This window comes from Hakea prostrata, chromosome 7 (assembly GCF_041222555.1).
Source record: "Hakea prostrata isolate BN-2017 chromosome 7, UWA_Hpros_2, whole genome shotgun sequence".
Classification (NCBI taxonomy): Eukaryota; Viridiplantae; Streptophyta; class Magnoliopsida; order Proteales; family Proteaceae; genus Hakea; species Hakea prostrata.
In genome coordinates, this window is record NC_142606.1 from 19,786,410 (window position 1) to 19,808,828 (window position 22,419).

The 22,419-nt window shown below is 37.0% G+C and overlaps 3 protein-coding genes across 5 annotated transcripts; all 3 read left to right on the forward strand.

Moving 5' to 3' along the window:
* The first annotated feature begins 240 nt into the window (after nt 1–240).
* On the forward strand, nt 241–1,509 carry LOC149010386 (E3 ubiquitin-protein ligase RSL1-like). The gene is made up of 2 exons (XM_089162427.1): nt 241–845; nt 1,359–1,509. The coding sequence occupies exons 1-2, from the start codon at nt 241–243 to the stop codon at nt 1,507–1,509; spliced, it is 756 nt and encodes a 251-aa protein (XP_089018553.1).
* Nucleotides 1,510–1,976: 467 nt separating this feature from the next.
* On the forward strand, nt 1,977–7,187 carry LOC149010387 (putative methionine--tRNA ligase). Of its 2 annotated transcripts, none has more exons than XM_089161954.1 (15): nt 1,977–2,119; nt 2,483–2,620; nt 2,703–2,847; nt 3,126–3,279; nt 3,451–3,606; nt 3,748–3,978; nt 4,154–4,297; nt 5,060–5,150; nt 5,289–5,395; nt 5,511–5,625; nt 5,714–5,832; nt 5,934–5,999; nt 6,127–6,255; nt 6,357–6,497; nt 6,625–7,187. In XM_089161954.1, the coding sequence occupies exons 2-15, from the start codon at nt 2,488–2,490 to the stop codon at nt 6,739–6,741; spliced, it is 1,848 nt and encodes a 615-aa protein (XP_089018080.1). In that variant the 5' UTR covers nt 1,977–2,119; nt 2,483–2,487; the 3' UTR covers nt 6,742–7,187. The 2 variants fall into 2 exon arrangements, with proteins under 2 accessions (XP_089018080.1, XP_089018079.1); XM_089161953.1 differs by having other exon boundaries at nt 2,487–2,620.
* Nucleotides 7,188–7,815: 628 nt separating this feature from the next.
* On the forward strand, nt 7,816–21,397 carry LOC149010388 (putative methionine--tRNA ligase). Of its 2 annotated transcripts, none has more exons than XM_089161529.1 (17): nt 7,816–8,575; nt 8,660–8,804; nt 9,091–9,244; nt 9,358–9,513; nt 9,650–9,880; nt 10,058–10,201; nt 12,913–13,003; nt 13,206–13,312; nt 13,421–13,535; nt 13,939–14,057; nt 14,168–14,233; nt 14,557–14,685; nt 14,808–14,948; nt 15,067–15,184; nt 16,668–16,906; nt 17,013–17,114; nt 20,823–21,397. In XM_089161529.1, the coding sequence occupies exons 1-17, from the start codon at nt 8,467–8,469 to the stop codon at nt 21,051–21,053; spliced, it is 2,397 nt and encodes a 798-aa protein (XP_089017655.1). In that variant the 5' UTR covers nt 7,816–8,466; the 3' UTR covers nt 21,054–21,397. The 2 variants fall into 2 exon arrangements, with proteins under 2 accessions (XP_089017655.1, XP_089017656.1); XM_089161530.1 differs by having other exon boundaries at nt 16,671–16,906.
* The last annotated feature ends 1,022 nt before the right edge of the window (nt 21,398–22,419 follow it).

Genomic DNA, 22,419 nt, shown 5'->3' on the forward strand with positions numbered 1-22,419 from the left:
TTTTGTTAAAAGTCTTGTTAGCTTCTCCAGAGTTGCCAATTCAAGCAAATGGAAGTGACCAATACTCAATAAACAGTTTCAAGTTCCATGTGGTTTTTCTTGTAACAGCTTGGGAGATTGGCACAAATACCCAATAGTGATCAGGAAGATCGCACAGATTTTTGTGAACTTATGTGCTATAATAGCCCAAACTCCATGTCCATAGTAAATTGAATCTCTTTTTCCCACAAGAACTGAAGCATGGGCAATGGACAGGTAAGCATGAGAGAGACTCCTGATGAGAATTACAGAGAGAACGAAGAAGAAATTTCAAGCTTTACCTGTGAGATATGCATAGAGCCATTATCAGGAAACAAGAGATTCAAGAATGGGAAGAGGTGTACCCATCCTTTCTGCTTGGATTGTATTGCTAAATACATTGAGGTTAAGGTTGAAGAGCACACAGCAGAGATGAATTGCCCTGGCTTAAACTGTGAGAAGATATTGGATCCTCTTTCATGCCGGCCTATCCTCTCTCCGGAGCTGTTTGAGAAGTGGTGTGAATTTCTCTGTGATTCAGTTGTTCTAAGCTGTGAGAGAGTATACTGCCCTTTCAGTGACTGCTCAACATTGATCCTAAATGAATGCAAGGATAATGTTAGAAGAACAATGTGTCCAAACTGCAAGAACTTCTTTTGTTTCATATGTAGGTGTCCATGGCATGCAGGTCTCCAGTGTAATGGAGAAGTGAGAGACAGAAATGATATCCTCTTTCTTGAGCTTGTAGAGAGGAAGAAGTGGACAAGATGTCCAAGCTGCAATCTCTGTGTGGAGCTACTTGCAGGATGCTTGGTTGTTGGATGCAGGTTTGCTTCTTTTTCTTCTTATTCATGTAATTCAGTATTGGGCTCCCTATCAAATGATGAACTCATTTTTGAAGAACTATGTAACCAGTGAAGCAAAGTTTCTGCTAAACAGTGTCTTGTGAGGGCTGTTTTAAGTGATGAATAAGGGCTGCTAACAAACTCAAGACCGAATTAAGGCATCCATCTTTATTGGAAGTGATGAATTCTGAAGATCTGAAACTAACAACTTGTGAGCCCGTACTGTTTCATGGCTTCAGGGTTTTCTGTTTCCTTATAGATAGAATTCTCCTGTTGAGAGGATTTATTAAACTCAGGGCTGTATGCATCTTATTTTCCATAGTCAAAACCATATCATCATTCAACCATGAACATATAGCCTTCAGGTGAACCATATAAAATCATTCGTCTTCCGCATGTGAAACTTCTTTTGTTTTTCATTTTTGCTCTGTTGCTTTGCTAATAGAATGGCCTCATAAGTAGCTGTTTTGACGATGATACGATTTTGTGGTGCAGATGTGGTACAAGCTTTTGTCATGGGTGTGGAAAGAAGCTATCTAATATGTCATGTGGGTGCAAGAGAAGCATGGGTTACGTTCTGCCTGCATTTGTTCTTGTTATCTACCTTTTTCTCAATGTTTTACTTTTGATTGCTTACGGTTGGTAATTCTCAAGATATGATGTATCATTATTCTGTTGCAAGTGATAATCAACTTAAATAAAATAGCAGATTTCCAGGAGTAAGGTGTTCTTCACCAACCACTCCAGGAAGCTTGTTCTTGCCTGCAAACAAATTTGACTAATCAAAATTCAGCAGAAGGGTGAGATTTACCACAGGAATTGGGTTCATGAAGCCACCTCTAACCTCCATAGATCGAAAGAGAGGTGGGTTTCCTGCCACAGTTTGTCAAAACTACAGTAACTAAAATGCTTGGCTCACCAGATCATGAGACAATATTTGAACTTCACAGCTTGAACATCAATAAAAAAGAGCAGAACTTCAAACGAGGTTTTAGCGTCCCTTGACCAGAGTGAAGCAAAATTACTTTTCTGTTTTTTTATGCATAAACAAAAGAAAATATGAATTTCATTAAAAAAACACAATTACATATGGTTGATATGATGAACCGGATCTTAATATTTGATATTTAACAAATCTAGAGATGAACCTTCCTCATAGTAGAAGTCAAATCTTGGGATGCAAGGTTGACTTTTATGCAGTGTGACCGTCAAATCATCTTCAAAAAAGATTCTATAGGCAAGAACTTGCTTATGAGGTCAGGACGGCAAGATGAGAACTTAGATTCTATACTTAGTTAAAAGTAATGTAAGGTTCGGCAAATTGATCACAGGATCATCTAAAAAGTATTCCTTGCGAATCAAGCATGGTAACAGTTATCAACTGGCCATAAAAAAGCTCATTTAAGAGAATCCAAATGTGCCGCTTTTTTAAACTCACAAAAAAAAACAGAGTTGATCGATCAACGCTGGTTGTCTGGTTTTTTTTTTCTTTCCCTTTTCCGAATCAATTCCATCTATATTATTCCATAAATTCGAATAAATTTTACAGTTGCAGCAACCAATTAGGCCTATCTTGTGCATTCTGTTTGATCACCTCAACTCTTCTCTCTGAAACTTAGCTAGAATGGCTTATGCAACGGACGCCGGCGGTGGTTGGAAGAAGCCCAAAATTCCGATTAAAGGTCAGAGGAATATATTGATTACCAGTGCATTGCCTTACGTCAACAACGTTCCTCACCTCGGCAACATCATCGGCTGTAATATTCTTTTCTCTCTATTTCTTTCTCTGCAAAATTTTAAACTGTTTTTATTTGCTCAACTGGGTTTTATTTTCTTTAGGTGTTTTAAGTGCTGATGTCTTCGCACGGTACTGCCGTCTCAGAGGTTACAACGCAATATACATATGTGGGACTGATGAGTATGGCACTGCTACAGAAACTAAAGCCATGGAAGAAAATTGCAGTCCTCAGCAGATTTGTGATAAGTTAGTATTTACTTTGAATTGAAGATGTAATCTTCCATGTTGGTTTTAAAACATGAAAATAGGAACCCAGTATAGAAGACTCGGAAAGATTGATGGGACTGGAAATTTGGATTTGAATGTTGAAGCTGAAATTGCTCACTGTGTCATAATGTTATATGACAAGATCATATTTGCAAACTTGATTGTTTGTTTGTCCAAGATCTGGGCAGCTAACTTTTAAGGATTAGTTCTACCCTGAAAACTCCGTGACACTTTCTATGGCTTATGATTCTATGAAGGTACCATGCAATTCATAGGGAGGTTTACAAATGGTTTGACATAAGTTTTGATGAATTTGGACGGACGTCTACTCAGCAGCAGACTGAAATTTGCCAAGAGATTTTCAGGAAGTTGTTAGAAAACAATTGGCTTTCTGAAAACACCATGCAACAGGTTCAAATTTCTTGTTTAAATTCTCAAATTAGTTTAACAGTCTTCTTCTCAGTAGTCCTGTGGTGGAGACTGGAGAAATTTGTTTCACCCATTGAATTGGCCTTTTTAAACAGAGCTGCTATATAAGCTTTATTGACTGTTCTTTTAATTTAAATTTCAACTACAACGCAGCTTTACTGTAATACTTGTGATCGTTTCTTGGCTGATCGTTTTGTGGAGGGAACCTGTCCTACACTAGATTGCAATTATGATTCTGCTCGAGGGGATCAGTGTGAAAAGTGTGGGAAGATGTTGAATCCAACAGAACTAAAGGATCCAAAATGCAAGGTACATTATTTTGCCTTATTTATTATGGCCTAGTTATGGTGCTCTTTTATATTTCTTCAAGAATTCCTATGGATAATTTGGAGGTAAATGCACTCTTCCTGCAATATTCTTTCTCATATTGAAGTTTTGTTCTTTTTGCAGCTATGTAAGACAAGTCCACGTATTCTTGAAACTGAACACCTGTTTCTAGAGCTCCCATTGCTAAAAGATAAGCTGGAACAGTATATAAACAACACATCAGTGGCTGGATCATGGAGTCAGAATGCTATCCAAGCCACACATGCATGGCTAAAAGAAGGACTAAAACCACGATGTATCACAAGAGATCTTAAGTGGGGGGTGCCTGTTCCACTTGAGAAATTTAAGGACAAGGTATATATTCATGATGTAGTTTGAGCATTTCCCCCCTGGATTTTATGTTTCTTCTGCTTTAGGTCCACGTCAAGTTTATTTGTTCGAGAACATGTTAGAGATGTTCTGGTAAAATTCTAATTAATTTTAACCTACAGCTCTCTAATTGTTTGCCTGCTTTCCCACTTGAGGATAGGTTTTCTATGTGTGGTTTGATGCTCCAATCGGATATATCTCAATCACAGCATGCTATACTAGCGATTGGAAGTTGTGGTGGCAGAATCCTGAAAATGTGGAACTGTATCAGTTTATGGGCAAGGATAATGTTCCATTTCATACTGTAAGTTTGATAAAACTCTTTCTTGATGGCTTCTACTAACATTTGATGAGTCTACATCAGTCAACTGCTTGTGATAGATGCATACTACAGCCTGCAATTTATGTTGATACTAAATCATCTCTGATAAGCTATGTAAATCATAATCTTGAAGAAATCTGAGGATCAGATTGTTCCTACCAAATTCTGATATGGAATTTGGGGGAAAGTTTGATGAACTGGTTTGTTTTGGAAACCAATGTTGATCCCCGTAGAGATTTTGTGGGCTCAGCAGAGCCTATCCTCTCTGGATTTATCGGGCCTGTTGCTCAGAACTGATACTTCAGAACATCATATCAGCTGGCAAGGATAATGTGACCTTGTTTACTGTAGGAAACCTTTGTTTCTTGTTGTTCACATTTCCCTTAATGATGTTGGGGTCAAACCTACGCCTTGCAAGTCGCATCTCTAAGAGTAATGCAAAATACAAGAAACAAATGGTTCCTGCTCTAACTTGGGAGACACTGTCCATAGGGCTTAGATTAACTGTAGCCATTATTAGGTTTTATAGTTGTGCTGTCTTAGGCTGCTTCTTACTTGGTTCTCTTGACTGCCCGCATCTGTGTGATGGTTTAGTCTTAACTTGTATGATGTTCAATGCATAAAAGTCTGTTTTACTAGTAGTTTCAGTTTTTTCTCATTTCAATTGTTATTCTGTTCAATGCATAAAACTCTGTTTTACTAGTAGTTTCAGTTTTTCTCATTTTGAATGTCATCTATCTTCAGGTGATGTTTCCATCTACACTTCTTGGGACTGGTGAAAACTGGACCCTGATGAAGACAATCAGTGTCACTGAATACCTGAACTATGAAGCAGGTATCTTCTTAACCTTTTGTCTTTCGCTTCTCTTTATAACTAGGGTGCTTACAGTGAGAACATAAAGGGCAGGTTTGTAACTTTGGAGTGTTCTGTTATGCCTGTGTTTGTAAGTTTCATTTTTGTATGCATGTGTAGGAAAATTTTCCAAAAGCAAGGGAATTGGAGTTTTTGGTAATGATGCAAAGGAGACAAATATTCCTGTTGACGTGTGGCGATATTACTTGCTCACCAATAGACCAGAGGTGAATTTTGTTATTGCAGCATTTGTTTTTTAATTTTCAATAATATTCAGCCAGAATTATCTGTTCTTTCTTGTATTTCCAGCTTATCAAATTCTTATGGGTTTGTATGATATAGGTTTCGGACACCTTATTCACATGGTCTGATTTGCAAGTAAAACTCAACACTGAATTGCTGAACAACTTGGGAAATTTTATTTATCGAGTTTTGAGCTTCATTGCGAAGCCTGAAGGTTAGTAAGTGGTTTGCTTGTGGAATAAACATAATTGCCGTTCACTGCAAAACCCGAAGGTTTCTCACAGATGGTTATATCTATGTAGACAAAGGTTATGCTTCTATAATTCCTGATGCTCCAAATGCTGAATCACATCCCTTGACCAAAAAATTAGCTGAAAAAGTTAGTGATTCTGTTGATCAATACCTTGAAGCCATGGAGAAGGTGATTGGATGCAAACAATGATTTCCTTTACACTTTATGACATAGTTAAACAGTAAATGACATTGTTATTTGCTTGTTTGCTTCATCTAACCAACATTTAGGTTAAATTAAAGCAAGGATTGAAGACTGCAATGGCCATTTCTAGCGAGGGAAATTCCTATCTGCAAGTAAGCTTGTTACTTTTTCTATTATTTCAGTTTGGAGAAGTTGTTTGTTTACTTGCTCTGTTCTTGTATTTATCTGCAAAACCATATTTTCTTAAAAACTGCTAATAGATTTTCTAATGGTATGCAGGAAAGCCGATTTTGGAAACTCTTTAAAGAAGATCCAACTTCCTGCAACATCATTGTAAGAACTTCAGCTGGACTAGTATGTCTGCTTGCAACTCTGTTAGAACCTTTTATGCCATCTTTTTCAGTTGAGGTAATGCAGCTTTTTGAATATTGTAAATTAAGTAATACTTCTCAGTGTACATGGTTTACCATATCTTGGCATGCTGAGATTGTTCTTTTGCAATGTTTAAGGTATTAAAGCAGCTAAATTTGCCTCAGTCACATCTATTGCTGTGTCATGAGAAAGAAGATATTGGAAGGGCAAGAAGACCTTGGGATGTTCTACCCACTGGTCATAAGATAGGAAATCCTGAACCTTTATTCAAGGAACTGGTATACATGCTTTTCTGTTAGATTTATTCTTGTATTCTGTTTGTATTTTGCATAGTGTTGTTGTTGGTGGTTCATTAAACCTCCTCCCCCCAGTAATTTGTTCCTTGACTTACATTTTATTGCACAGAAAGATGAAGATGTGGAGCTCTTTAGGGAGAAATTTGCTGGAAGTCAAGCTGATAGAATAGGGAAAGCAGATTCTGCAAATAAGGTGTTTCAGCAGTTGACGAAAACGAAGATTTAATGTAATATTGGTTAAGAGTTGCTCAAGATAAAGCTTCTATGAAGCATCCAATACAAGTGTAAGATACAGCATGACAAGATTCAATCCTAAGGATATCATGATGGTTGCATCAATTCAGATCTCTTTTGTGGGTTATACTTTTTAGATACACTGATGAAATTTGTACAGTTCCATTTTGTTCTTGAATCATACCAACCATCAAAGTTGAATCCTTTCTGTTTCTTCAATTTGTATTGGCTTACAAGCTGTTTATCAACTGATTAAACTGCCCAACCAATCTGAATGTAAACAGTTATCATTGTCCATTAGATTAACATCTCCCAGAGGCACTCAGATTTTGTTTGAATTTGTTGAATTGCCGAGCAGCTTCAATTGGAGTTTAACCATTTAATACTGTATTGCATTGAAAATTCTAGGGTTACCAAGAGAGTACTAACGAGTATGAATCTTCCCATGGATTAAGAATGGAAATTTAACCAAGAAAGTTTCAAATGATTAATTTTCTGACATTTTTTTTCGAAAAAGCTTGGATCCTTCGGCCGTAGGATCCAAAATTTCGACGGTCGAGATCGAAATTTAGACCGAAATTTCGATCCCACCACCCAAAGTGAATGGCTTGATGGTCCTATGCATTTATTGCGCAGGACCCAAGCAAGGTCCTATTTTTTTTTTTGAGCTGAAAGTAGATAAGACCTCGATATTCAAAAAATAGGGGCACAATATCATAGGCTGTTGTTTGGTATGTATTATAAGATAGAAATAAAAACAAGGAATAATTACTAATTCCTCCTAATACTATAGCTTAATTACCTTATTTTCTCTTGTACTTTTTTGAAATTATCATTTTTTTTGCCTGAAATCACTAACGTCTTGTACAGCTAAGCTCCATTAGTTTAATAAATGATGTAGCATTTTTGTATTCTTCAAAACTTCAAAATAACCCTGAGCTCTTTGTTATTATGTAAGGATAATTACTGATGTTCCCTTATATTATAGCTTAATTGCTAATCAAATTTTGCTCTTTTTGAAATTATTATTTATCCCTTCCTTCTAATTGTGTTTAAAAACTGTCAATGGCCATTTTTCTCTTCATTTGATTTACATTCATTTAGAAAGATCATATGAAATACCAAGCTTTATATTCTAGTCTGATTTAGATGTGAAGTTGTAAAGGGAAAACAGTAATCAACTAATCCATCCCTAAAAATAATTACATTGAAGTTGGGTGTTTTTCTCTCCTCTCTTTATCACATACCTAAAACTCAGTTTCTGCAACTTGAAGGATTCAATTTCAGGAACCATAACAGAGAAGAACACAACTAGTCCTCCTCATCAGCATGTCACGGTCAACAACTACAACAAGACATGCCCACAACTTGAACAGCTCGTCGGATCTGTCACCTCTCAATAGTTCCACGAAATCACCGAGTTCTGGGCCTGCAACCAATCCGTCTCTTCTTTCACTTTCACTGCTTCAAAGTTGAAAATGTATTCTAAAAATGTGTGAAAATCGCTATCCCAGTTTGATCGTGCCACTAATAAAGAATTCAATGTACACGTGGCAGAATGCGATTAGCTTATAGGTATACCAAGAAGTGCTTGTGTGAGTCAGCAAAGCAAAACCCTTTAAGCCCTAAACAGTTTTCTGTTCTCTGTCCGAGAACACCATAAACCTATATTGCAACTAATTCAATTTCTTCCAAACACAAAACCCAGAAGTTGCAGATGGAGAACGCCACTCCCAAGGTTCCGATCGAAGGCCGTAGGAACATATTGATTACGAGTGCATTGCCTTACGTCAATAACGTTCCTCATCTTGGCAACATCATTGGATGTATTAATCTCTCTCTCTTTCTCTGAATTTTAATCTGTTTTGTCTTTATGAATTGATTTTCTCCTTTGGGTTTCTTTTTCTCAGGTGTTTTAAGTGCTGATGTCTTCGCTCGCTACTGCCGTCTTAGAGATTACAACGCTATTTACATCTGTGGGACTGACGAGTATGGAACTGCCACAGAGACCAAAGCCATGGAAGAGAAATGCACACCCAAGCAGATTTGTGATAAGTATGTGGGATTACTTGCTGCAAATTTGGTCCCATAATTTTGTATAATTTTTAAGTTACACATTTAAAATCTAGTCTTTATATCCAATGTACCCTTACAATATGGTAGAAATTTGAAATTGGCTATTTTCTGATAAGCATGTTATTAAGTACTTGATATATAAAAGGAAGCCAGGTGGAAAAATAGCTGAGAAAGATTGATGGGATTGGAATGAAGTATTGAAATCACCAATTCGGCTGTATGACAGAAATGATATCTACAAAATTCGTGTTTATGGGCTCTGTAGGTACCATGCAATTCACAGAGACGTATATAAATGGTTTGACATTAGTTTTGATGAGTTTGGGCGCACATCTACTCCGCAGCAGACTGAGATTTGTCAAGCTATTTTCCAGAAGTTGTTGGAGAACAATTGGCTCTCTGAAAACACTATGCAGCAGGTTTCATTTTTTTTATTATTGAATGCTTAGTTCGTGTCAAAGACTGTTAGCTTGAATTTTTACCAGAACTTTTTCAGAAACAATTTTTGACGTTATTTCAATTTCAATCACAGCTTTATTGTGATACTTGTAATCGTTTCTTAGCTGATCGTTTTGTGGAGGGAACCTGTCCCACGCCAAATTGTAATTATGACTCTGCACGAGGGGATCAGTGTGAAAATTGTGGGAATATGTTGAATCCAACAGAACTAAAGGATCCTAAGTGCAAGGTACATCATTTTTCTATTTATTTACTGAGGTTAGGTTGTTTTTGCTCAGCCAGTTTTCTAGAGTCCATAGATACCTAGAAATACAATTGTAGTAGTGCATTATTCCTATTTGTATTGAAGCTTGTCTGTTGTGCAGGTATGTAAAACAACTCCACGTATACGGGATACAGAGCATTTGTTTCTGGAACTCCCACTGCTGAAAGATAAGCTGGAGCAGTATATTAACAAAATGTCGGTGGCGGGATCATGGAGTCAAAATGCTATTCAAGCCACAAATGCATGGCTAAAAGAAGGGTTAAAACAACGATGTATTACCAGGGACCTCAAATGGGGAGTCCCTGTTCCTCATGAGAAATTTAAGGAGAAGGTAAATAATAATGATGCAGTCTGCATTTTTTCTCTCTTCAGTGTTCCATCTCTTCTGCTTAATGCATATATCAAATTTTATTCTTTGAAAACATGATGGACCCACATTCATTCTCCCCATGTTTTTATGATTTATTGTGACAGTTCAGCAACTGATTGACTGCACTCTACTTGTTAGGTTTTCTATGTGTGGTTTGATGCGCCAATTGGTTATGTTTCAATTACTGCTTGCTATACTAGTGATTGGAGCAAATGGTGGAAGAATCCTTCAAACGTGGAACTATATCAGTTTATGGGCAAGGATAATGTGCCATTCCATACTGTAAGTGATGCATTTCTTGTACCATAAATATCCCATTATCACTTTTAGTCTCTAGATTAGGAGGCTACACTGGAAAAGCTTGAGTGATGAGGGCACACTAGGATCTGCTTCTTTTTAAAGGTATTTTTTCTTTCTGGTGAGCTGTGTCAGGCATCATTTCCAAGGGATTGGGGACCAGATTTTCTTGGAAAATGCTGATCTGGATTGTGATAGGGAGCTTGATTTACTGATGTGTTCAATGTTAATTCATGTAGAGGTTTTCAAAGCTTGGAATATCCTACCTCATGGATTAAAAGTCGGCCCTGTTAGACATGTTGATTCTTTGGACCATGGTGTTAGTTTATGGGCATGGACAGTATGCTGCCACTGTGATAACTTTTTGTTTATTTTATTTGGCAATTCATGTTGGGACGTTGAGGTCAAATGCTACACTTTGTAATCATGATCAATTGTAACTCCTGACCAGGGATGTGCAATCTTTCCTTTCCTTCTCTTCCCTTCGTGCAATTGAAATCCTAATACCAATGTGGGATCTTGATGCAGAATAAACAATTTTGTCTTTCTTTACTTGTTGTGTAAGAACCAAGGGACAAAAGGGTTCCCACAATGCCAGCGTAAGGGAATGGGGTATGCACAGCACACCCATGGTATAATGTGGTGAGCTGTACTACCTTGGATTGACCTAAACCCCTTTGGTACCTAGACGAACAAGGATGGTGTCTAGTTTGAGTTTTAGATCTTGCATCTAGTACAATTTTAGAAACCTATGTTGTCTGGGGAAATTTTCCATTGAATTTCTATTATTCTGTTTATTTTAGAATCCCGATGTGTAGGATATTTGGTTTCCTAGTTTTCTTAGTTTCCTAATTTGAATAGTTTTCTTGTTAGAGTCTTTAGAGAATTAGTCTTTACCTTTAGGAGTGTTTGATTCTGTTTACATATTCTGTAATCTCCATTACTGGAGACATATTGAAAAGATTAATTGAGTTACTTGTGTTGATGAGCCTGTTTGGCTGTGTGCATTGGTGACTTCAACCCCCATTTGAGAGGGATAATTCTTTGCTGTCATCGGAAAGTATTCTGCTGGTTCTATTTGATAACTATAATGAATAACTGTGTTTTCTATTTTTCCAAAAGTAAACATCTTACGTCTAATTTTTTTCAAATGCCATTATGTGTTACACTTGGTAGAAAATATCTTAAAAGTTGAAATTAGGACTTCATTTCTTGCCAAATGTGTGCCCTTTCTTCATCTCCAGTGGGTGCTGAGCTGCTCTACCCCATCTTTTCTGCTGCATATATTTTTTTTCTTCTTTCTCTTCACTGCTTCTGTCCTCCCTCTGCTTTTGGATTACCATTCCCTCATCTCTCTATGTTGTGTTTCATCCTAACTACATCCAAACTACAGGGATTTTATTTGGTAGAAAGGGAAACCATTGCATCCTTTGAATTTGCAAGGTCTTTTCATTGGCAAATCTTGTGGGAGATGAAGTATAGGTCTCCCATTGCAGATCAAACATAAAAAATAATTGAAAGAAAATATAAGTTGCAATTAATGTCTTCAATGCTAAATTAGTTTGTACTTTGTGGAACCCTTTGGCAATGGGTTTGCCCTTACTTAATGCCAACTTATTTTGTCAATTATGTGACTCATTTTCTTATGTGACATTTTGATTTAAGTTTTATCATTTAGCTTATTTTTGATGAAATACAATAATTTAAAATTTTGTATTTCAGATATGATCTTGTCTCAAAGTCCATCAAAGCCAAAATGTTTCAATTGTGACCTACTGACCTTGATTGAAATTTTGAATGTTGGTATATAACATCTACAAAACAAAGAACTTTAAAGTTGCCATGATAACTTGCATGACGCAATTTGAAGATCTAGTCATTTATTTTGAAAATTATGGTGGGTGGAGTGCCCTGGTCCTGGCATTATCCTTTAAATTTTTTTATTTATTTCAGATGTCATTCTCCCCCTCCGCTGACAATTTTTTTTTTTGGTTTGTTTTTTACAAAAAATTAAGAGAAGAAAAATGTGGTTGACATTTTGGCAATATCTTTTCTACTTATAGTTCATTTGTTTGGTCCGGAATGTTGTAAGGGAGTTAGTGTCTGGAGACCGTTCCACTCTGGATCAAATGGGTTGAGGAGTTGGTTAAATTGGATCTGGCAATCAGTGCTTGGAACTTATCAAGTTGTGTGAAAACAGCTTTCTATTGATTTTAGGCTGAATTAAAAGATGACAAATATCCATTATGTGAACCATGTTCTTACGTTCAGAGATAGCACGGCATTAATAGTTGTGATTCACTAATCATGTTTAGTTTTTGGAGATGTTTATCTTCATAGGTTTGTCTAAGTATTCACGAGTGATTAGGCTCAGATATTCTGATTCTTTAGACTACATTTGGTTTGATAACTCACCATGCACACCAGGCATGCATTAACTTGGTTCTGTATTTATGCAGTTCTAGGCCTTTTTTACTTGTATCTAATTGCCTGTTTCTCAATTCATAGTTGGTATACTATAAAGGACTTCTTTGTGTTTTTGATGACAACCCATGTTTCTCTGTTGGGATATGTTGCGCTCAATCATAGTAAATAAACTTTAATTTTTTGACTAGTCAATCATAATTTCTTCCTCTTTTGTTATATTTCTTTAAAATTCATGTATTCATTGAGATATTTTCTTTTTCTATTTTCAGGTAATGTTTCCATCTACACTTCTTGGGACCGGAGAAAACTGGACATTGATGAAGACTATCAGTGTAACTGAGTACCTAAACTATGAAGCAGGTATATATATATATGGCCCCATGCTAGTTGCTTTGCTATATGGAGGCCTTACCATGCAGATGCATAATCTGTCCTGTTTATGAATCACCTCCTCCCATAAGTCCATAAGGTGACTTGGAGTGAGGAAATAAAGGGAAAGTTGCCTTACATTGTAGTTGTTTATATATTATATCTGCATGGCTTAGTTGTTCTGCTTGTGCAGGTAAATTCTCCAAAAGTAAGGGAGTTGGAGTCTTTGGTAATGATGCAAAGGACACAAACATCCCTGTGGAAGTATGGCGATATTACTTGCTAGCAAATAGGCCCGAGGTGAGTTGTTGCTACATTCTCTTCTGGTTCAATCACCTGCATTTAGTTGTATTTATTATTCTCTATATTTATAGCTTGACAAACTTTTGTGTGTATGTATGAGTTTAGGTGTCAGATACGTTATTCACATGGGCTGATCTGCAAGCAAAACTGAACTCTGAATTACTCAATAACTTGGGAAATTTAATTAACAGAGTGTTGAGCTTCATTGCAAAACCTGAAGGTTAGTAAGCATTCTACATGTGGAACTAAATTGCAAAGCAAATGCACCCACCCCTCTCCCCCCCTTCTCCTATATAAAAATCGAAGTACAAAGCTTCTGGAGAGAATCTTATCAAATCAGACTATATATTAGCAAGTCAGACTATCTTCTGTTTTAATTATAGTTCTCTATTTATGTTGCTTGAATGAAATAGAGGAAAGCAATGAGATAAGTGCAATATTCCTTTCTTTTTTGCACTTTTCATGGATTTGGTTTGAATCAAGTTTGTTCTTTATGCTTTTTTTGAGTGTTACCATTACAAGTTGTAGACTTAAAATCGTCTCTATCACTTCTTTTGTGTTATTTGTATTTGCGTTCAGTGCTTACAGATAGCCCCCCCCCCCCTTTTTTTTTTTAAATGTAGGCCAAGGGTATGCCTCTATCATTCCTGATGCTCCAGGTGCAGAGTCGCACCCTCTGACCAAGAAATTAGCAGAAAAAGTTAGTGAACTTGTCGATCAATACATTGACTCAATGGAGAAGGTTATTGGATGCAGACACGACCTCTTTAATTTTACTTTTTTTGGGTCTCCTTTAATCAGGCAGTGAATGACATTATTATTCTCTTATTTCTATTATCTGGTCTTAAATAGGTTAAATTAAAGCAAGGATTGAGGAGTGCAATGGCAGTTTCTAGTGAGGGGAATGCATATTTGCAAGTAAGCTTGTTTAATTTTTTTGCTCTTTTCAATTTGATATTGTTATTGATTGAGGTGGTATGGCCACATCCAATAGAGAACCTTAAATGCCCCTGTATGGAGAAGTAATTTAATGTAGATAAAAGGCATTAGATAAACTAGGAACAAACCTAAGATAACCTTAAGAAGTGTTGAGAAAGGATATGCATAGCTTAGGTCTTGTATCTAGTATGGCCTCAAATGGAGCCGATCCCATTTAGTTGGGACAAGGCTTCTTCTTGTTGTTATATGTGTTAACCTTTTCTGTTTTTGTATCTGCATCAATAAATTCTCTATGCGTGCAGGACAGCCAATTTTGGAAGCTCTTTAAAGAAGATCTACCTTCCTGCAACATTGTTATGAGGACTTCAGCTGGACTTGTATATCTACTGGCAGCTTTGCTGGAACCTTTCATGCCATCCTTCTCCGTTGAGGTTATACATCTCCTAGCTTATTTACATTGTGAATTAGGAAATATTTCACGCTTATATGCTTTCTCAATGTTATGGTTTACTAGATTTTGCATCCTGAGGCCTTATTTTCTTTGACATTTAAGGTATTAAGCCAGTTAAATTTGCCAAGACAACATCTTTCACTGTGTCAAGAGAAAGGAGATCTTGACAGGGCACGGAGACCTTGGGAGTTTCTACCTTCTGGTCATAAAATTGGCAAGCCTGAACCTTTATTTAAGGAACTGGTATACTTATTTTCTCTATTTTTGTTTGTTTTCTGCATATTTTATGGTGCTTTATTTTCTGATGGTTCATTTACCCCTATCCAGACAAGTGTTGTTTGACATTCATTTTGTTATACAGAAAGATGAAGAGGTAGAGTTCTATAGGGAAAAATTTGCTGGAAGTCAAGCAGATAGGATAGAGAAGGCAGATGCTGTGAAGAAGGCTGCTGAGCAGCTGAAGAAAACAAAAATTTCAGGTAATGCTAAGGTATATGTAAAAAAGATAATAACTTGGTTGCCTACATGTAGTTTAGTTAATTTCTGATGGCAGATGTAACGTGGATTGAAAATTATCTGATAGATCTTCTATTTTGGATATTTTTGGCTGGGGGGAATTTCTTCTGTTATCGGGAGAACATGTATTATTTTTGAAAACTTAACAGTGCTGTTTGATACGTTTGGGAATCCACATCAAAACACAAACCAGCCTTATTTTTGCTACAACCCGCAAGTATGATTAAGTGGGGCTTACGGGCTGTAGTTGAAGAACAAACAGAATGCTTGTAGGAAATGAAAATGGATATTACATGAAATATGATGCAGTAAACAACAATGGGTTTGGGGGATCAGTTTTGCTGTCGATTTGGAGTTTAGAAAGAGAGGAGTGGATGGAAGAACAAGACAAAGATTGACAAAAATAACATATCTTGGCTTCACAGGATTTTGGGTTCTTTCCAAGAACATATCTTGGCAGATAGAAAAGAATAGAGGATACTGATGGAAAAGACTCTGAATCCAGCTATACAGTACTTACACCCTGAATAAACAATTTCAACTTTTGATATTCAGCTCTGATCTTCCTCAATGAGTTATGTGCATATTTAAGGATTAAAATTCCTAATTACCTTAAGGAACTCGGGTAGGAAACTAAGCGTATAATAAGGAAATCAAGCTCCTGTGTTACATATTTATCTAACAATCTCCTATTAAAAAGAATTAGAAAAGTTTGGGTAAAGGAATCCTTGGACTGGGATTTCTGAAATGTTACGAACCCAGACTCAATTTCAATTCTGGTTGCTGATTTGACCATTTAAATTTTTAAGTGATTGCCGTAATTATTTTCATAGAATCCTTGTCGAACCTCATTTTTAATTTTTAATTCTTGAACTGAAGTTCCAAAGTCTGGTTCTGATTATTGTTTGGGTTGTTAATATTACTTTTCTTATTAAATTGAGCCTGCCAATTGAGTTATTCTGATTGCATAGCTTCTGAGATCAATTCTCATGCTGTGATACTGCTCTTTAGAATCCTAGCATCAGTAGGAAGTTCAGTTCAGAGTCTGACCGTTGGATCATCCTCAAGAGTTGGCGTTGGAATTCTATTCTGCCCTTAAAAAATGCCTTCTAGGAGAACTATGCCCCTATCAATTCCAGAATAGGAATCTTTCAAATTTCTTCTGATTCTGGTTGCTCAACTATCACTAGGAATCTGGAATTCATGGTGGAATTCTAAATCGTATCCTTGGTTGATTTGGACCCACATTATTTTGGCTCTCAAATACTTGATTGGTGTCTTGTAACTGAGGAATTTGTGTGTTACGGTGATGTTTTACTTCCAATTGGTTTTCTTTGCTTTGTAGATGGATTTTGTATTTCTGTTTTATTGGACGGTTGTTTGTGAAGAGTCATATTTATGATGAATAGAAGTTTCTTTTTTCTGCTTCTGAGACTCAATTTTCAGCAGATGGAGATGGAAAAAATAAAAAGCCTAGTAAATCTGCTGCTGATGGAAAATCCAAGGCAGCTGTTGAAGCAGAAATCTCCATTTCAAGGCTTGATATACGTGTTGGTCTTATCACAAAAGTTCAGAAACATCCAGATGCTGATTCCCTTTACATTGAAGAGATAGACGTGGGTGAAGGAACGCCAAGGACTGTTGTTAGTGGCCTTGTCAAGTATATTCCTCTTGAAGAAATGCAGGTTCAATATTTCACGCTTTCTTTTCCTTTTTATTCTTTTCGGTATCGTCTTTGGTTATTTTTCTGATCAGTGGTCATATTGATATACTCGTGTTATCCATGAACAGAATCGGAAAGTTTGTGTCCTCTGCAACCTGAAGCCGGCAACCATGCGGGGTGTCAAATCACACGCCATGGTTCTTGCAGCTTCTAATGGAGACCACACAAAAGTAAGCAATGGTTGCTTATCTATTAGTTAGTGAATGGATTTGATGTAATTTAAATATTTTTCTCTAATTTTCTTCTGATCCTTTTATAAAGCATTTTGTGTCTCCTCCAACTCTCCGGGATGTGAGACAGGTTAAATATTGAAGGTTTTGAGGCTGAACCACTGAGAAGGGATGGCAAAAAGTTATTTGGTTTTCTTTGGAAGGTCACTTGGTGGTAATTCTTGGAATCCAATGACTATAGGTTTGACGATGCAAACAAGGGAAACAGTTAATGGTTTAGGAGATTTTAGGAATTCAAATTTAATAGAAACAGTTTTGCGGTAGGATAAATTAAGAATAATAGTAAGTAGACCAAGCAGACAATTAGAAAAAGGACCAATACCCAGTGATGGTCTCGCCTATGTGTGCTGCTGGGAGGGGTGAGTTTGAAGTTGGTTCTAGCCTCTGTCATTTTTGTGCAAATTTGCAGACCTCATGATTTAAACCTAGCACTTGCACTGACAAGTGACAACCTGAACTTCTTGCTGCTGTTCAAAGCTATGGTGCCTTCAAGGTAGAGCAAAAGGAATAGAAATGATAATTGCACTATGTACATTTCATTCATAGAAGGATTAAAAACTTCCTGGTTAGCAAAATTTCTAAATGGTTCAAAGTAGAAAAAGTATGACCATATTTGCTAGTTTTTTTGGATGAATAAATAATTCATTACTAAAGAGGAAAAAAGAAAATATAAGAGCACAAGGGACAAAGCCCAGGCAAAGCAAGATAGAGGCCTCAACTAACAAGCAACCTGAGACGCATCTAGCCTAGCAACACCTAAGAGCAACAATAAAAGCAAACTAGTTACACAAGCACAAGTGGCCCAAAGCCATACTAACAAGAAATCTAAGAGGCATTGAGCCTAGCAACTACCTAGGAGCAACAATAAAAGCTAGCTAGACACACAAGAACAAGTAGCCCAAAGCCCTACAATCAGACCAGAAAATACAACCACAACAAGTGGACCAAAAGGGCAGCAGACCCCACTAGACCGATGCAGTCTCCTGATCGGTCGGAGCCACGAGAAGCCTTCCTTGCAACAATGCGCAGGGACATGGGCAGTATCACCACAAATGTGAGGGTTGGTAGCAACACAAGATTGAGATGAAGAATGAAGAGAACATATCAGAGTTGGAAATAGTTCGGAGAGTTCAACAATGATGACCCTTATGGCTTTCCCTGAAGCTAGAGAGGCCATCAAAGGCTGAAATCCTTGACGAACTGAAACAAAACCTTGAAACAGGAAGGTGAGAGGGTAAGAGAAGGAGAAATAGAGGGAGAAAGAAACATCTGGATCTGAGAATGAACCAGATTCGGAGAAGCTGAAACCAAAAACAGAAAAGGGGAGAGGGAGAGAGAAGGAGATGGGACCATATTTGGGATCGTAACAGAATTGGAGAGATCAGCAACAGTGGCCCTCATGGCTTTCCCCGGACGCTAGAGAGACCACGGAAAACAGAAACCCTCAATGACCATAGACGGAACCCTGAAACGGCCATTCTCTTTTTTTTCTTTCTTTCTTTTTTACCCTGGATTGAGAGGAGAGGGTAGAGAGCAGATGAGAAGCAGAGAGAAGATGGAAGCAAGAGCAGAGAAACAGGGAGGAGATGAGATCGAGAGGAGGAGAATTAGAGAGAAAGAAAGGAGAATTAGAGAGCGAGAGGGGAAGGACGCGGAGAGACACAAGCGGACGACCTGTGTCTCTCCGCCTCCAGAATCACCCAACACTACCACGGCATAGAGGAGGAGGAGGAGGAGGAGGAGAGATGCAGAGGTAGAGGACCACCAACCTCTGCCTCAACAGTCGCTACAGATCTCTAAGACAAGTCGCTTCTTCAGATCATGACTGGTCTTGGCACTCCCCTTCAGATCGTTGACTCACTCTCCAGAGCTTGCCAATTGGAGGAGCAATCGACTGGAGAACTCAGAACAAAGTCGTTGCAGTCATGATGCCGGCGAAATCGATGTATGGGGAGTTAAAGTTTCCCAAGATTTGGTAGTTGCTACAACATACAACAGTATTTTCTGAACTGTCAGTAGATGGTGTAGCCAGGTTCACTTAAATGTATATTTTCTTTGTATTGAAGGCAGTAGAAATTAATTTAATGAAATGTTTACCCTGGAATGGAAAAGTAATGTTAAGTAGACTGAAAATTAAATTATAATCCTTTGATATCAGCCTTACATCACATTAGCATTGCTTCTCCCAAATACCTAGTGAAGGCATGTTTAAACCCACTCATCATAGTTGTTTAGGTGCCTCCTAAGCATAGTGGGAGATCTCGCGAGATATCTCAGTTTTTTCATAAACCGCGACGAGATCAAGGGCAAGATTTGCGAAATGGGATATCTCGCTCGAGATCTCGCCATATCTTGCCATATCTCGCGATATCTCGCCTCAAATCTCACCATATCTCGCTGGAACTCTCAATTTTTGCCCAATTTTTTGCGGATTTCAGCCAAAGTTTCACTTGCAACTACTCTTAGCACATCTACAACATCAAAGGAAGCTCAATCATCCTCTACTTGTCTTATGAACTTATGCGTTAATGACTTATATAGAACTTCTAACAGTTGTATACTTTTATCATTCTATTCTAGAAAGTCAAGATTGTAATACTCATATGAATGTTATCTTGATGACATTTAAGTTATTTGATGTATTTGATACACTTGATTTTCATTTATATGCCTTAATGGTTTTATATTACATGTTATATAACCTTGCATTCTCTAATCTTACAGCATTTCGGTTTCACACTATAGGTAGACTTAGAAATCATACTTAGGGTTGTTTTCTCACAAATCCAAGGTCACTAGTGTGTTCAAAATGCCTTAAATAGGCTAAATACCAAGTTTTAGCCCAATTGGGACCCTAAAACCCATTAAGATGGGCTACCGAGTTGACGCCCAAAAAATGGCATATCTCGACCGAGATCTCGGTTTTTCATGGTAGCGAGATCTCCTACCATGCTCCTAAGTGTCCAAATTGAATTTCTTGTGTCCAAGGCTATAACGGACCTTGTTGACACTTACACTAGTTCATGTATGTTTGTTGTTTTCTTTTTTGATGATAATATGTGATTATGTGTTCATTGTGTTGGTTTTCTTATATTCTCTCAGTATTCGCATAATTATCCACTTCATCAGTATGGCTTCCAGCCTTGTTGCATATAAGCATATATTTATTTAAAATTATCTTTACTATATGCCTATATTATCATCATATATTGGACACCAAGTCAGTTTCCTTGTCACCTAGGCGCTCCTTCAGAGCCTTGGGTTACATGATCACTTTGCTGGTCACCGCCATGACTAGCGAGCATCCTTATCTGTTGAACTAGCTGGCTGGCATTTACTTGTATTTTTATGAAAAAACAGCCCAAAGAACACATCAAGGATTATCAAACCTTCTCTATTGTGGATCTGCATCACTGGAAGTTATATCCTGAGTGTGACCAAAACTAGTTGTGGTTCTAATAATGAAGAATAGTTCACTTCTCCATTCAAATCAATCAAGTTTAGTGCTCATTCTTCCATATTTAGTTTGAAGTGATCCTTGTAATAGGTTCCATAAAGAAGAAATTCTGTTGTTATTAATGTTTGTGCTGCCTTCACACTGCAAAACACATAAAACTGATCATGTCTGCTATGTTTATTCTCCTTCAGGTTGAATTGGTTGATCCACCTGAGTCTGCTCCAGTTGGAGAGAGAGTTACATTTCCTGGATTCGTTGGTGAGCCCGACAGCGTTCTGAATCCCAAGAAGAAGGTTTGGGAAACACTGCAAGTTGATCTTCACACAGATTCAGCTTTGGTCGCCCGCTATAAGGACATCCCCCTCATGACTTCAGTAGGTGTTTGTAAGGTCAAATCCATCTCTGAAGGCAGCATTAGGTAGTGCCTTTGTATGTGAAGGCTACAAAATTTTCCAAAGAAGAGTCCAATTTAATTATTCATGAGAAACTTGTGTGATTTAAACAATACGCCCTTCCCCTTCCCCAAAATTGGAATTTTGTAAATGGTAATTGTGAGAATTGTGTTTCCAAACTAATTTCTTTTGCTGCGGGTTACTTGGCCCAGCCATATCTTCAATCCTCAGGGTGCCCTTTACACGTTAATTCATTTATATGAACCTTGTTCCTCAGTTCTTCCTTGTTTGGTAAGATGTCCATAGCCTGTAAGCCATTGCTGGTTTTTGTTTCGATTTATTAGAGAACCCCACATATGTATATTGCTCTTTCATGCGTTGCTGAATGCAGAAAACTACATACGTCGCTTGTTACATTTGAGGTTTAAATTCATTTTGTTAGAATTCAAGGGTGAATTCTAAACTTCTAATGTATGGTGGAGAGATGTGAGAGAAGCACGGACATCTACCATGATGAGTAGAATCCCAAGTGTGTCCTTTCTAGTGTGGATTTTAACAAAAAAATTTTGGTAGCATGACAATATCGTATCAATTACTGATTTTGTACAAAATTGAAATCCTTACGAGCAATGCAATTGAGCATTTGGCGGAGACTCACTCACCACTTTTATCACTGTAGAAGACACTTGGAGAGATTTCCCATTTGTTGGCTTTGATAATATATTTTTTCTTTCTTCCTATTGTAGGTTTTTTTTATATTTTCTTTTGTTGAATTTTTTATTGGAATCTGTTAAAACTGATTAGATAATAAGGGAAAATTACATGATTAGTTGATTTTAAGTTTTCCCATACAAAAATAGCCACTCAATGTTTTACTTTACAAAACTAATCAAAATAGTGTTTTTTCACCTCTTTGGACATTTTTACCCCTAAAATTGATCACACCGGCATAGGAGTGAAATGTCCAAAGGGTATAAAAAAATAATGACTTTTTCTTTTTGGACAAAAAAGTGATTTTTCCACTTGATGTGATCAGTTTTAGGGGTAATAAATGTCCAAAGAGGTGAAAAACCAATATTGTAAATGCAAACTCAGTTTTGACTAATTTTGTAAAATGAAATATTGATTGCCTATTTTTATAAGGGAAACCTAAAAGCAGCTAGTCATGTAATTTTCCCATTTTTTTCCTCCATCTTTTATCAGGGTTATTACACACGATTAGGTATATTTTTCTTCCTTGTATAAGAAATTAAGAATTCATCAAAAAAAAAAAAAAAGAATATATAAATAAAAAAAAGATTTCTATAAAAGAGGCGGAAAAAAAAAACACTTGGATTCAAATAGATAAAGGGAGAAAATAAAGAAAAAAATTGATTAAAAAAGAAACTTTAATTGA

Bases quoted from the DNA above. Each gene is read 5' to 3' on its own strand.
- LOC149010386 (XM_089162427.1), top strand. From the start codon at position 241: ATGGGCAATGGACAGGTAAGCATGAGAGAGACTCCTGATGAGAATTAC. The intron at 846-1,358 runs GTTTGCTTCTTT...TTTGTGGTGCAG, and splicing joins TGCTTGGTTGTTGGATGCAG to ATGTGGTACAAGCTTTTGTC.
- LOC149010387 (XM_089161953.1), top strand. From the start codon at position 2,058: ATGCAGTGTGACCGTCAAATCATCTTCAAAAAAGATTCTATAGGCAAG. The intron at 2,848-3,125 runs GTTAGTATTTAC...GATTCTATGAAG, and splicing joins CCTCAGCAGATTTGTGATAA to GTACCATGCAATTCATAGGG. The intron at 5,833-5,933 runs GTGATTGGATGC...ACCAACATTTAG, and splicing joins ACCTTGAAGCCATGGAGAAG to GTTAAATTAAAGCAAGGATT.
- LOC149010388 (XM_089161529.1), top strand. From the start codon at position 8,467: ATGGAGAACGCCACTCCCAAGGTTCCGATCGAAGGCCGTAGGAACATA. The intron at 13,313-13,420 runs GTGAGTTGTTGC...GTATGAGTTTAG, and splicing joins TGCTAGCAAATAGGCCCGAG to GTGTCAGATACGTTATTCAC. The intron at 14,234-14,556 runs GTAAGCTTGTTT...CTATGCGTGCAG, and splicing joins AGGGGAATGCATATTTGCAA to GACAGCCAATTTTGGAAGCT.